The sequence below is a fragment of the Ascidiella aspersa genome, chromosome 3, assembly GCF_963924565.1.
Source record: "Ascidiella aspersa chromosome 3, kaAscAspe10.2, whole genome shotgun sequence".
NCBI lineage: Eukaryota > Metazoa > Chordata > Ascidiacea > Phlebobranchia > Ascidiidae > Ascidiella > Ascidiella aspersa.
In genome coordinates this window covers 37916592-37930847 of record NC_139449.1, presented here as the reverse complement: position 1 = coordinate 37930847, position 14256 = coordinate 37916592, and the positions used below count along the sequence as shown (strand labels likewise).

At 34.2% G+C, this 14256-nt stretch overlaps 4 protein-coding genes across 4 annotated transcripts in view; 1 reads left to right on the top strand and 3 right to left on the bottom strand.

Annotated features, from left to right (window-relative positions):
- Nucleotides 1-2398, bottom strand: part of LOC146162858 (bridge-like lipid transfer protein family member 1) — a 77988-nt gene extending 75590 nt beyond the window's left edge. Inside the window, 3 exon segments of the mRNA XM_083385319.1 lie at nt 52-180; nt 1557-1724; nt 2087-2398. Coding sequence (XP_083241445.1) covers nt 52-180; nt 1557-1724; nt 2087-2378 — 589 coding nt within the window. The 5' untranslated portion in view covers nt 2379-2398.
- Nucleotides 2399-3279: 881 nt separating this feature from the next.
- On the bottom strand, nt 3280-4573 carry LOC146162857 (gamma-aminobutyric acid receptor-associated protein-like 2). The gene has a single exon (XM_083385851.1). It carries the CDS (start codon nt 4031-4033, stop codon nt 3674-3676), a length of 360 nt encoding a protein of 119 aa, XP_083241977.1. The 5' UTR covers nt 4034-4573; the 3' UTR covers nt 3280-3673.
- A 1931-nt stretch (nt 4574-6504) lies between these two features.
- On the bottom strand, nt 6505-9265 carry LOC146162856 (sodium-independent sulfate anion transporter-like). The gene has a single exon (XM_083384416.1). It carries the CDS (start codon nt 9230-9232, stop codon nt 7436-7438), a length of 1797 nt encoding a protein of 598 aa, XP_083240542.1. The 5' UTR covers nt 9233-9265; the 3' UTR covers nt 6505-7435.
- A 1994-nt stretch (nt 9266-11259) lies between these two features.
- LOC146162855 (osteoclast-stimulating factor 1-like) lies at nt 11260-13251 on the top strand. Its single transcript, XM_083383792.1, has one exon. The coding sequence runs from the start codon at nt 11314-11316 to the stop codon at nt 11953-11955; it is 642 nt and encodes a 213-aa protein (XP_083239918.1). The 5' UTR covers nt 11260-11313; the 3' UTR covers nt 11956-13251.
- The last annotated feature ends 1005 nt before the right edge of the window (nt 13252-14256 follow it).

Here is a 14256-nt window from a genome sequence, read left to right as displayed (position 1 = left end):
CAATCTCATCACTTGAGACAATCAGGCAAAATATGTTAATTACAATCATACCTTTAGCTTTATCTGGAGGGTTGACTCCAAACAGATCGTTCAGACGATCGTATTCTGAGCTGCGGTTGTATAAATGGTACTCCAAATGTGAAATATAAACGCTCAGTCTGGTGTGGCCTTGATCCAAATCTAATAAGAATATTAAAATGTTAGAAGTTGTATAATGTTGGAACATAATTTTATTTTAGTTCCCTACTTCTAATTGTCATTTCTTAAGTGTCTAAAAACTATGGAAAACACAGGCATTTTCTTGGGTTAATTCGTTCCTTTTATAAGCGTAAGAATGCTGTTTTAAATTAGGAAAGTTTGTAATCATCACTATATTTTTACTTTCAATGTGTAATTTGAGCACAGGTAAATATGTGGAAAAGGTCAATAAAGCACAAAAATGACATTCATTGAGAACTACGGCATAAGTAACATTGTTTGATAACTAGTCAAATTATTCAGGTATGCTTTTAACAGCAAAATGGTTAATGAGCTACAGTAACTTATACAAGACTTCCATAATTGATTTAAACAACATTCACATGTCTCACTGCATAGTGGCAAAACTGTTGCCTATGCTTAGGCAATATATAGAGGTAAGTGTCACCAGTAATAATAATTGGAACGAAAAGTCATTTGGTTTTAAGCATTACAAACAATTGGGTTTTCCATGAACATCACCATGTGGACCAGATGAATCACACTGTACAGTCAATGTGCCACATTAGGCTTGCAGTACAATGTTCAATTACTTTCTATATACTTTCTATATAACTTGTAAAGATAATTAGCAATACAGACATATGGCCTCGGTAGGGTTTATGTTGCAACTTTAATCGTGTGGCTAAATGGAAACATTTCAACATAATAAATTAAATATTAGGGCTCCCAAAACTGTGGGTCGCGACACTGCAGGTGTCACGCAACAACTTTTAGGGGTCATGTATTGGACAGTTCACTCATAGATTTACATCCATACATTCTGTACTATGTCTGACTTTATGTTAAAACTAAAGCCCAACACAATCCTCAAGTGAGTTGCAATTTACTTTGATAAATCTCTTTAAAGCAGACAGTAAGAAATGTTTATTTTAAACTGTCTAAATTAGGGATGTCCAACATTTTATTATAGTGGGCCGCATTGACACTTGAAATAATTTAATGGGCCGCAGAACCTATTAAGTTTCAAGATTAAGATTGGCCTTTAGAGTTATATATATATATTTTTAGCCGTATTATACTATTAGTGCGCCCCTAAAAGCTGACTGGTACATTTTAATTAGGCTAATATTGAACGTTTAAAATACAACTTGGGAGTGAAAATGACTAGCGGGCCGCACAAAAATTTCAGCAGGCCGCAGGTTGGATATCCCTGGTCTAAATGGTATAAAATTTTTTTTTAAACTAAAGAGGGTCACAGAAGTTTGGGAACGTTGGGCTGTACGATACACATTTAGCAGTTGGTAGCAGCGGTATTACACACTTTAACATAAACATGAAAATACAGACAAACCAACCTTTTTGCTTGATCCATTTTGTGAAGTTATACGGTCTCCACCAGCGAAATATAACATATCCATCTTGCGCTCTTATTGAGTAATCGATGTCAACATAAATCACTTCTCTAAACATCAGCTTTCCAGAAAGAAATGATACAGAAAGGGATCCAATACTGATGTATGCATCTGCAAAGTAACATTTACATAATCACAGTTTACAAACTCTATTTAACGATAACACATTGTGCTAATAATGGCTAAATTACAATTTTTTGGAACCACCATTTGTTTTGCAATTTATTATGATTTTAGTAAGTCCAAATATTTTTTGGGCCAATTTAGATTTATCAAGCACATCAAGATATTGTGATTCCTACATGAGTTTGCCTGATTCATTAAACTGCACCATTCCTGCTAGGCAGAAACAGGCTATAAAAATATTAACACAACTTAATGTATTACAAATTTGTCTTTATATAGTGCCGGCTGATTATCCTATTTAGAATTAGACAAATACGGCAATTTACAAAGATTAATTTATTACGTACCTTTTGAGAACTGGTTTATAATTTTAGTCACGATTAATCCGACGAGTCTTGAATTGAAGAAAGTGAGATAAATTAGCCAAGCTCCAGATAAAGCCGTAACAGCAAATAGCTGGGCAAGTGAAGATTGTTGGTTCTCTAGTTCGTTGTTGATGCAATTTAAGTTCAGTCTGTCGTCATTATTTGTACAATTCTTGGTCAATTGCTGCAAGGTTTTATTGCCAGTGCTGTTTGTTTGACTAAGAGTTGTACCACAACAAGCCAATAAGCCCATTAGCAGTGCAACCCAATGCATGGTTTTTCCTACCTTAGTACCATTCTAAAACAGGACAAAATGCAATGATTGACAACAACACCCCATAAAAGTTACAACAAATTAAAAGGCATGAAAAGCACATTGTATTTCTCCTAGTTCTTGGTGGCTATTATGCCTAACAAAAAATCAATACTGCCAGTAGGTTTCACTTTTGCTAAAGCTTAGCAGCAAAATAACCTCTTAAAAATCATATTCTGAAACCATTCAAAGCCCCAATTAAGTTCCATAAAACCTAGTACATAAGTAACTTACTTGTTTCCATTAGAGATTTAAAATATTTAAGCTTTTGCATTGATCATATTGGTTTTAATTTAAGCGTATAACTCAGTGATTTGGTTAAGTATTAAAATTATTAAATGGTGTTCTAAAACAAAATCAAATCAATTTTACTTCCAAATGGATAAGAAGACCCATGGACTTAATTATTGTTTTTAATTATGCAAAACAATAGCTCTGCAGATGTTTACATGGTTTGTGCCACCTCAATTTAATTAGCAAGCTCTCTAGATTAAAGTCTAATAAACCGAGATAATGCCATATATTTACCGTTGTTAAATAAAACAGTGCAGAATATCGTGGGCTTATTTATATCTAAATTTAAACCTCTAGGATTTATGTGAGCAATTAATACAGAAGCTAACTAGAGCAATTACTATCCGCACTATTTCATTTGAAACAATAGAAAGTGGATTTTTTTATTACTGAGGTTTAGCAAAGCTATTAAACAGCACAGTTACCCTCTTTTTAAACCATCTTATGACCTTTTTCTGATTTTTTGTTAAATTGACAAAATGAACTGCTAATTGTTTTTGAGGTGCTATATCTGACCAACGACTCCACACAAAACAGCAACATTAAAATGACAAGATAGCACAAAAAATGCAAGTAACACACAAGTTTAATATGAGCGCGGTGGTAAGAAAACTAGCACATATAGAATAAAGTATATAATTACTTTAGATGCTTTTTTGTTGTGGTTTCATAACTTACACAAACAGATGTTACAGTTACGCAATGACAGTGACTATTAACTAAAACATAAAGCTTTTGAAACAGACGAAAAAACATTTATATTCATTATAAAAAAAGTTGATAATTTAATAATTCTATCCTCTTAATAAAATACCCAAATTGCAGCCAACAGAAAAGTAAGACAAGTGCACACAAAGAAACAATTGCAAAATAAAACCACATTTTTTAAAGATTTGATATCGTTCTGTGTACGCAGGTAAATAAAATCACTGAAATTCTCTTAGAAAAGTGTTTTTTTGCATTTAAACATCACATCCGAAAGTGTTTTCGCCGCTGTAAGCAATGTACAAAAACCCGTCTTCATCCTTATGGTCGGCATATATAGCACCCATTGTGCAGCTGGAATTAGGCACCATTTTATCGACGAACAAGAAAATTGCTTTTTCCGAGGGAAGGTCGATCCGTTTTCTTATGATCCACATGAACTGGGCCACTGAAATATCGGCGGGCACCAGGTATTTACGCTTGTCTATATCCTGGATTGTGGAGCCCTCAGCTTTTTCCACGATGACAGGGATACGGTTTGGGTACTTAGTGATGATTTTTGTTGATTCGTTGCAGCGATGTTCAAGAGTGTGGTCCGACTTGAATTGGTACTTCATAGTGATTGCTTTTATTGGGCAGGTACTTAAATGCAAATGCTAAAAAATGTAATAAAATTATGAAAAGGTATTATGTTAAGCTACTTTTATTATTTTAAGCATACAATATTGCTTGCTGAATATGTAGCAGTTTAGAACATTAGTTTTTGGAAAAAAGCTAATCTGACAAAAAATTGTCAATAAAATGTAAGTTACAAATTTTAGAAGCGCTTTTGCAATTTACAGTTGCATTTACATTGTAAATCACTGTACAAATTACAATTACATTGCAAATTAATCTTTTCTTCGGTCCAAAATAAATCTGGTTGAGTAAGAGAACAAAGAAATTAACACCAACAATGTCTGTCGAATTACGAACATTCTTTTAAAATTGCCAAAGCATTGCGTAATGTTTTTCTGTCTTAACCTCCAATTCGAAGACAAAGATACTCAATTAAAGGTAAACTTTGTTAAATTCTCGCTAATCCCTGCTAAAAGTGTTAGTTTAAAAGCTCAAACTTGCCCGGTGCTATGTAAACAAGGTACTAACAGCTGATTAATTGATTTACAACAAAACAAAAAGCCTCTACGTCGGTGACCAACTGTTGTAAACATTTTGCTTCCTCTTTTTTATCAAAACAAAGTCAGCTGACTTGCGCGTCTGTGAATGTCATTATGATGTCACTAAACAACACCCAGTCATGTGACCGGTGAAAAGAGAGAGGCGGCGGGTTCATTTATTTTTGCTGGGGAGTGAAAATTCACCAAAACAAAACAATTTTTTCCTGAGATAAGTGCAAATTTAGCAAATATGCGTAAATTATTCTATTGAAATAAAAGTGCTATTTTTAAAATAAAATCTAAACTCTTTTTTTGTCAGTCTCGTACTTAGTGGTGAAATTAGCTGGAACGGCCCGGAATTCCGGCAAAATCATTTTTGCAGGTACGCCGTATCGGTAAAAAATGTTCTTTTTTCACCAGACCATCACGCCTCCTCCTTATAAAGTTTTTTTATAGCGACTTGTAGCCTAATACCGTTGATTAGTTTTACCGCAGCGCACCAATCTTCATTGTAAATGTTAAACATGCTGCTCTTCACTTGACACACAATTTCAAGATGTGTTCAAAATCATAACTATGTAGGGCATATCATACTTGTAAGATATAGTCGACTACGAAGTACTGTTATCTTGTATCGTTTATTTCACAGAAGGTAGAGTTGAAGGGAAGCAAGGGAGACCAGATAAAGTTAGGTGTGGTCTCTGGCGCGAGAAGTAGATACCGAGCATAAAGGCAGATACAAGAAGAAGGCGATATATAGAACACCACAGGATTATCGTTGGGCAGATAAAATTACCGCTAGGCAGAGGGAGAGTTGCTGCAGGTAGAGATGGTTGTTTGTAAATCCCTGTGTGTTTTTTTTATTTTTTATTTGTTTATTATTTATAGCGGAAAGTAAAGTAAAAAGATTCATAGTAGAATAAATGTGGCTACTATTTCCATTGGTCAAAATGGAGGCCGGGAATGTCTGAACCAGTTCAGTAGTTCAGATCATTTTCGCAGACGACTCGTCTCCATTGGGAGCAGGTGCCGGCGCAGAGGTAGGGCCTGATATATGAACTGCGCATGGCAGTGAGGAAATCAAAACCTTTTGTTTAGTTCAAAATTACAAATATGACCATGTCTATTACCAGAGCTGATGACAGGAAGGTTAAATATCATGGTGGAATATTTTCAACTATGTATTATTGGTTGATAAATTATATGTAATTCCCATGGTTGGATTGATGAATATCCGCCTACATCTGTTAAACACAGCAGCAGACAACTAACGAAAACATTCGCCTAACCATACGACCGTTTTTTTACACAGAAAACTTTAGGATTTTTCTGGATGGATTATTTCCTTCCAGTTGTAATGACAGCGGTAAAGGATTTCCTGCAAATCCATTCAAAACTAATAGAATACGTCCAAAAACAGTTCCTCTGATATTGACATTTCTTTTACAACGTTTCAGCGTTCTATTAAAAGTCTCCTTTCTCTTTCGAACAATTCATGTACTAAAAAATATAGATCGCCAAACAGTTGGGAATATAAATAATTACAAGAGGAGCTATTTATTGATTAATAATATGCCTGGTAGCAACAGTTTATACATTAAATTAATAAAAGATGACTTTAGTCGATTATCTGAGAACATTTATGCTTGCTGTGTTGAAATCACCGCCGCTATAATTACTCCAAACACCGTCTAGCGGTTATTGATTTTTAATTAAGTTATGACAACCTTTGAACGAAAAAATCATACAACTCAATATATGATGTGACAGTACACTAAAAGCCCTCGCAGTTGTTGAACACATATGTGTGTGTCTTTTATATGACGTGAAAGCTTTGCATATATTGTGGAAACATCAGAGTAAAAGTACTTATGATGTCTTACTCTTACAACTTACAATTAACACAAAAAATACACCAAAATTGAGTGTTTTCTCAATTATATTAACTTTATTTTGTTCAGTGCAATCAACCTATAAGTATTAAATATAGACAGATCAAGGATAATAAAACAAAAATACACAGTGCCCAAAAATGAAGAATGTTTGTACTTATTGCACGTTACATTTGTTACGATAAATCTAATACAAGAAAATCAAAAGTGTTTACAAAATGTTAATTAACAATGTTCACTTTCTACAATCCACTTTTAATATAGAAGGTCATTTACAAAGCAATTTGAGGTTGACTACAATGTGTGTTGAAGTTAGATAAATATGAAAGTGCTTGTACTAAAACAAACAATTATAGATTTGTATTATAACTTTAATTTGAGGTAACTATGAGATATTTTACTTTAAATTTTTCACTAGAAGAATCTTGCTACTTGTTTTTTAAAACACAGGTAAACAAAGTTACATTTTATAATATAAATTAGGTTTTAAATTAAAAAATATATATGTTTTTTTATTTCAAATACAGTTTAATTTGGATTTAAATTCGTGTCCAAAGGCACAAAATTTATCCACTTGACACAATCAAACAAAACAGTGTTTTCTTCACTTATTGATAAAACAAAGAATAAATTAAAATTTATAAGATCTTGCAGATATAACAGTCCTTACAATTGTACTAATACTATTGTAAAACACAAAGAATAATCTCACTAAACAAAGAAATATTAACAACTAAGTATGGAATAGTGAAGGATGTGTGAACTTTTCTTCAAATCAAATGTAATTAAAAAGCATTTTAAACAAGTGAAAAAGCATTTTACATTTTGTAAATCAAAAAAGTAATTTATGGTCTATTCAAAATATTATAGACACCTTATTTATAAAGTGCATTTTATTGAGGTGGCAATTTGGCACAGTTAAACATAGAGACACTGCCTTTAAAAATTAGACCCTTTGAATGGCTCGCATTTAATCTGAAGGCATTGCTTCTGACAAATCAGCAGCAAAATTTAACACACCAGGTTCGTCACAAGTGTTGACTAAGCAAACTCTTACATTTTCAGTCGCCGATACTATAAACAAGTCAATATCAATTTTTCTTAAATCAATCGCAGTTTCACAGAGGGCCTGAGCAACACTGAAATCCATCAAGGTAACATGTTGAAAATCGAGCACGACCGATAGTGGGTTATCAGCTTTAGCTACGGTTTCTTTTATAAAATTACAAGTGTATTCGGCAGTTGGAAAAGACAGTCCACTTTTGAGTAAAATCATCAAGATTTCCTTGTTTTCACCGTCCTTTGTAACACTGATCGAATCCACTTTAAAACCAGGAACCGCAGCAGGAAAAAGAAGAATGATCACAGAAACAAATATCCCGGCTAGAATTCCGTAAGGTATTTCCCAGAAACAAACCAAAAATGTAACGATGAGAGGTATCAAGTCGATTTTCTTTGTGTACCACAGTTTTTTCACGGTTTTGTAATCAACCATAAACACAACCGCGCTTATAATTACCGCTGCTAGCGCCGCCTTTGGAATATAATAGAAATACGGGGTTAACAGAGCAAGGCCAAGAATTACGACAGTTCCTGTAAAAATACCGGCTGCGGGTGTTTTAACGCCACTTTGTGCATTTATGGCTGTCCTGGAAAAGCTACCAGTGATTGAATAGGAAGAAACAAAAGAGCTACAAATGTTTGCAAGTCCAATTGCTATCATTTCCTGGTTAATTCTGAGATTGTACCCATTTATCCTTGCAAAGGCTTTTCCAATTGCAATGCTTTCCAGGATGCCCATAAGCGGGACGATAGCAAGACCAATTCCAATATTTTCAACAAACTGTCCTGCTCCTGTAGTTTCATTTCCAATAGTTTTAGTAAACACCGGTGCTTTAAATGGTGGAAGTCCTTTGGTTATGTTCCCAGTTAAGGTTAGACAATCTTGCACTTTACATGTCGTGATTTTCTGCGAATGCAAAGCCAAAGCCACCAATGCAGCACAAATTACTATCACAGCGTTTCGTCCAATTGTAATATACCATAAAAATGCTCGTGAGACCTTTAGCAACTTGGTATCATCTGGATTCGAAGGCGTACTCCTGCTTAAAAATCTCAGCAAAAGCAGCAAAACTATGCAGCTTAACCCGAGAACAACATCCCATATATTAGTTTGAGGTATATTGCGAAAAGTCTCAATAACCTCTGGGATAAAATCACTTGATTTTGTTTTTACTCCCAATATATGCTTCACCTGCCCAAAGCCAATGGTGATAGCTGCTGCAGAAGTAAAGCCACTTATAACTGGAACCGACAGAAACCACATTATAAAGCCAAGATGGAAAACACCCATTGCGAACTGGATACAACCACTCAGTAATGTAAGAATAACCACTTGGACAGGGTCGCCATCTCCATATGTACGGACCAGAAGTGACATAATAGCTGTTGGGCCCAATGTTACGTCCTTACTAGTGCCAAATATACTGTAGATAAATCCGCCCATAAAGGCACTATACAGTCCATATTGCACTGGTAAATTTGCAATCTGTGAGTAGGCAAGGCCTTGAGGAATAACAGTCATACCAACCGTTATTCCAGCAATAATATCGCATTGCAGCCAGTTAAGGGTGTAGTTTGGCGCCCATGTAAGAAAGGGAAATACAACTTTTAAAATTTTTACAATGTCTATCCGTTTTTTTACTTTGTCTTTCTTTGGAACCAGTGCTAACGTTTCTTCGGAGTCATATTCGCCGTGGAACGACATTGAAAAGCAAACATAAAAACACCCTAAATCGAAATTTCTATGCAAATTAGAAATATTTTTAGGTTAAATTTAACAGATTTCAAGTTTTATTTTTTCTCCCCATCCACGCTTGATGCAATACACACGCGATATAGAAAAGTAAATAACGTTACCGGATTGGGGAAAGAAGTGGTTATACAAAGAGATCGACTTTTCTATTTTAGCAATATATGATTTTACATTTGCCAAAAAAAAAATTGCGACGAAACAGTCATAAAAAAACAGTTGGAACTAATTAAATATAACACGTCACATCTCGCCACTACACTTCGTTAAAAACATAACTATGAATCTTCTTAAACGCATATTAAATATGCTTAATAACAACAAAACTTTATATGTGGTTATAAAATACATAAATGTAACCTAATTAAAAGGAATAGTAAAACGTAAAACTTTGCATAATTGTTTGTTTTTATGAATGTCCTAATTTAGGTAACCCCCTTTATAACAACTATTATATCCGATGCGTTGGAGGTTTATTTTTGTTTGTTTTTTATCTTAAACGCCATTGAGTTGATTTTTGTATACCATTTAATTAAAAATTTAAAATACGCTTCCATATTTTGTGAAAACAGGCATATTTTGCATTATTTAATATAAAATTTGTTATTTAGTGTAGTTTCCTTTTCGCCAACTTTCTATTTACAAATCCACCCATCCGTAAAAATGCAGTAAATTCTCACAAGGAAGGAGTTTTTATTTTTTCACTGATGTTGTTAAGCTACAATTTGAAAAGCAAAACATAGTTTATTTACCTTTTTTGCCATTAAAGATATATCCGACGTGTAATGTTCTCCAGCATTTTCGAGCAAATACGTTATATAATATATCGGTAATTTTAATAACTATGGGTTTTCTTTTGATAAGCAGCTTTGGTAATTATCGTGATTTTATTCGCGTTTCTATCAGTGATTATAAAAAACTAGAAAATCCTTTTAAAACTGCGAAAAGGCAATTTTAAAGGTATGAATGGCGAAATTGATTAATATAAACCAATAATGGCCAAATGGTTTGTTTGTTGTATATTATGAAAATCATTAAAAGGGAAATGTAATGCATACCATTTATAAGATTAACCCACTTGTGTTTTTAGCTGGAAATTTTTAAAACACAAGGATATCTAATATGTGAAAACCAGAAATTGGTTTCTTAGAAGTTCTTATTTGTATTCAATATATGCATAATCTCTTTTGATCACAGTTCTAATATATATAGTTAGAAGACAAATGTATAATAGCCTACACTCAAGTGGATAAGATTGTTGTTTAAGTAAATATTTGGATGATCAATTACTTTGTCAAAGCATTGTTAAATTAGACCAAAGGGCGCTGGTCTAGAACCTACCACATTATTAAATCAACGCACAATATTTGGGTTAGGGTGAGAGCTAGGATTTGGACGTGGGTGGGTCAAGTATTATTATATTCATTATTTCATAATAACACTTGACCCACCCTAACACAACCGCTAACCCCGCACCTTAACCTAATTAATGTGGGTTGTGGTAGGATTCTAGACCAGGACCGACCAAAGTGCCACTCTTATAGCTATGTGCAAACTTGATATAATGTTAAAATGAAGATATCTCCTTGTCCTAATGCACGTTAATGACGACAATGACTTTGAATGGTTGCAAAACAGTATAGACTTTTCTTGTCTCAGTCCAAATCAGTAACTATAGGTTCTAGTTTATAAAAGAGAAATATATTTCGCCAATCACGGCATCATCAGTCTCTTAATTTGAATCTCTTATAGATATGTTATACTTTTATGGAGTGTATATGAAAATGTGACTGTCTTTTAGTAGCGGTCATAGCCCAGCATTTCTTGGAAAATTGTTGCACAAGTTCTGCTTTATAGCCCTCAATTTTAGCGATACCTTGATAACAGACGCACAAGTTTGGGCTGCACAAACACCTCCTTTGCACTATTATTCAAAGTTTCCCATCTGCTGTAACTGTACAATGATTTTTGTTGCAGATATCTACATATAAGTCAAACTTTATAATTTTCATTCAAAAATCAAGTCTGATAAAAAGATGTCTGCCAGACCCCCTCCCCCCAAACTTACCCCAAAACCTGGCGTGGTCAAGGTTTACAAAGCGATGTGGAGTTACACGGCCCAGCAAAAGGACGAGCTCTCGTTCGAAGAAGGCGATCGTTTGTACATTTCTGACCAATCAGAAAGTGGTTGGTGGAGAGCAACTGTAAAAGGAAAGGCAGGATTGGTTCCCAGCAACTACGTAGCCGAAGATATCGCCGACTCGATTGATTTTCCGCTTCACGAAGCCGCAAAGCGTGGAAACATGTCGTTTTTGAACGAGTGTTTAGACAACAAAGTTGCCATTAACGGGATCGACAAATCCGGGAGCACCGCTGTGTACTGGGGGGCACACGGAGGTCACACAGAGGTCGTTCAAGAGTTGGTACAGAACAGTTTCATCGACTTGAACATCAGAAATAAGCTCGGAGACACTCCACTGCATGCAGCCGCATGGAAAGGTCATGCAGACATCGTGAGAATTCTACTCGAACGAGGCGCCAACTACAACATTAAGAACAATGAGAATAAGCTTCCCTTTGATTTGGCCGGAGATGCCGCTACAGCCGCTGCCTTGAAACCGAAGGGCAGGAGTTCATTAGGAAGCTGTAATGATGAGTATTTGGGAGATTCTGATTGAGACTGTTCAAGTTTGTATATATAGCAATTCCCTTTATAAATTGTGGATTGTGGAAATGAAATTATAAACAGGATTTTTACTGATTGTCAAAGCGGACCTAAGTTATTCCGGTTTGCTCTTGTTTTTGATGTGAAAGCAAATTTGCTGAAAGGTTTATGTCAACACTTGCTTCTTTGGGTTTTTACTATGGAATGATAGTATTGTAATATACAGGTTTTTTGAGGTTTGTCTATGGTGATTTCACGAAACTTTAAAAGACTGCTACTACTATTTCATTTGTAGTACTAACTGATGTAGCAAAATAAAATTATATTTTAAAAGACCATAATTGTTTCATTCGTTTTAAACACATGTAGTGGCATTCTCTGAAACACTTAATCATGTTCATTTTCACTATAAATAACAGGAAATCAACTAGGTACTATTACATTCCATCAACGCAGTCTAGCGGTACTTCGAAACCTCATGAATAAAAACCCTGTCTAGTACATCTTTTATCTCTTTATATGTAGCCTTTCATTGGAGGTGGTCTAATTATGAACAAGGGTTCATTAACTTGCTGCCTTTTACTATAAATTCTGGTAATCACCATTACCTTTTATTTTTAGTAATATGCAGTTGATACAAATATATAAAAACATTTTAAGTGCACTTACTTCATTCCATGTTAATCATTCCAAAATGTTGTCAAGAATCTATTTTTAGAAAGTTATGAATATTATTTAGCACTGACATTATGCAAAGGTATTGCATTTTGCCATCTAATAATGTTACATTTGCATCCTTGTTTGTTTTTTGTTGAATAATTTCACTATATATTACTTTTAATGTTTATATCTTTATACATATCTATTCAGACCGGTCCAAAACTTGTGGTAAAATCTATTTGTGAAACTTTTAAACTTTGTGATTTTTTTGCTGTGCCTAAATAAAAATTCTAACTTAACCAGTAAGGATAATGTAATATAAAGCAATTTAAAATGTTATTATGTTAATTTTGCCACTGTTTTATTCCCATACTAGTTATGCAGCTTTGGCATAAGGTCTTGACCTTTATTATCATGTTTTTTATAACTGTACAAGGTTGATATTTGTCGGTGTATATAGAAATCATTACAACATGTAATTGTATTGTCCTAAGCTTAAATGAATCATTCAAATATAAAGCTGAAAACAATTCACTGCTATAGTGATATGGATATATTTAGCATTGTCAAATTGATATTAGTGTATGAATTATAGATCTAAGTTCAGTTGTAAATGCAATACAATTGTGTAATTAAAGTTATTTCACATTTTGTTGTGTTATATTTCCTTGTATGTCGTTGTACAAACGCTAATGCGGGTTTCCTCGTTCTACATAATTGAGTAATTCATCTTTGGTCAAAGAATCAGCTGTCTAAATATAACTCAGGAAAAACTGTGTGTGACGCAGACAATGCGCCTTATTACGTCATAATCACTTATGACTTCGCAGAACTTTAGCGGACTTAGTAATAATATCTGCGGAGGTTACATAAATGGGTTGCAATTTTGATTGACACATCGCGTTTTAGCGTGGGTCTAATACACGTTGGTGTTTGTGACGTAAACAAAGCTTGACTGTTTATTTCGTTCCAATCTTTTCACCTAATTAAAAAGTAGTGATGTGCGACGCATTATACATTCTTCCCATATCGGAAATTTTAGGCAAAATTTTCTACGGTACGGAATGACGTCATAACTACAGTAAAATGTTAAGTTAAAATTTAAAGTTAAACACGCGGCCTACGACTCGTTAGTGTTTATGACGTAGACCAGGGATGTCCAACATTGTATTATAGTGGGCCGCATTGACACTTGAAAAATGTAATGGGCCGCAGAACCTATTAAATTTCAAGATTAAGTATTGCTCTTTAGAGTTATAACGGGCCTTTAGAGTTATATGTATATTTTTACCTATATTATACTATTAGTGCGCCCCTAAAAGCTGACTGGTACATTTTAATTAGGCTAATATTGAAGGTTTAAAATACTACTAGGGTGTAAAAATGACTAGCGGGCCGCACAAAAATTTCAGGCGAGCCGCAGGTTGCACACCCCTAACGTAGACAGTGCTTAATTGTAGGTTGATCATTTTATTTGTTCTTATCTTTTTTATGTTATTCTTAAGTAGTGATAACCGCAACTTTAAGCTAAATCTTTCACGATCCGATACCCAATGACGTCATAACTACAGTCAAATAAGCAAAAATGTTTAAATTAAAACTCGCGAGGGCAACCAATCAACCATGCTAACTGGTTCACCAAGAAATAATTTGC

Bases quoted from the DNA above. Each gene is read 5' to 3' on its own strand.
- LOC146162857 (XM_083385851.1), bottom strand. From the start codon at position 4,033: ATGAAGTACCAATTCAAGTCGGACCACACTCTTGAACATCGCTGCAAC.
- LOC146162856 (XM_083384416.1), bottom strand. From the start codon at position 9,232: ATGTCGTTCCACGGCGAATATGACTCCGAAGAAACGTTAGCACTGGTT.
- LOC146162855 (XM_083383792.1), top strand. From the start codon at position 11,314: ATGTCTGCCAGACCCCCTCCCCCCAAACTTACCCCAAAACCTGGCGTG.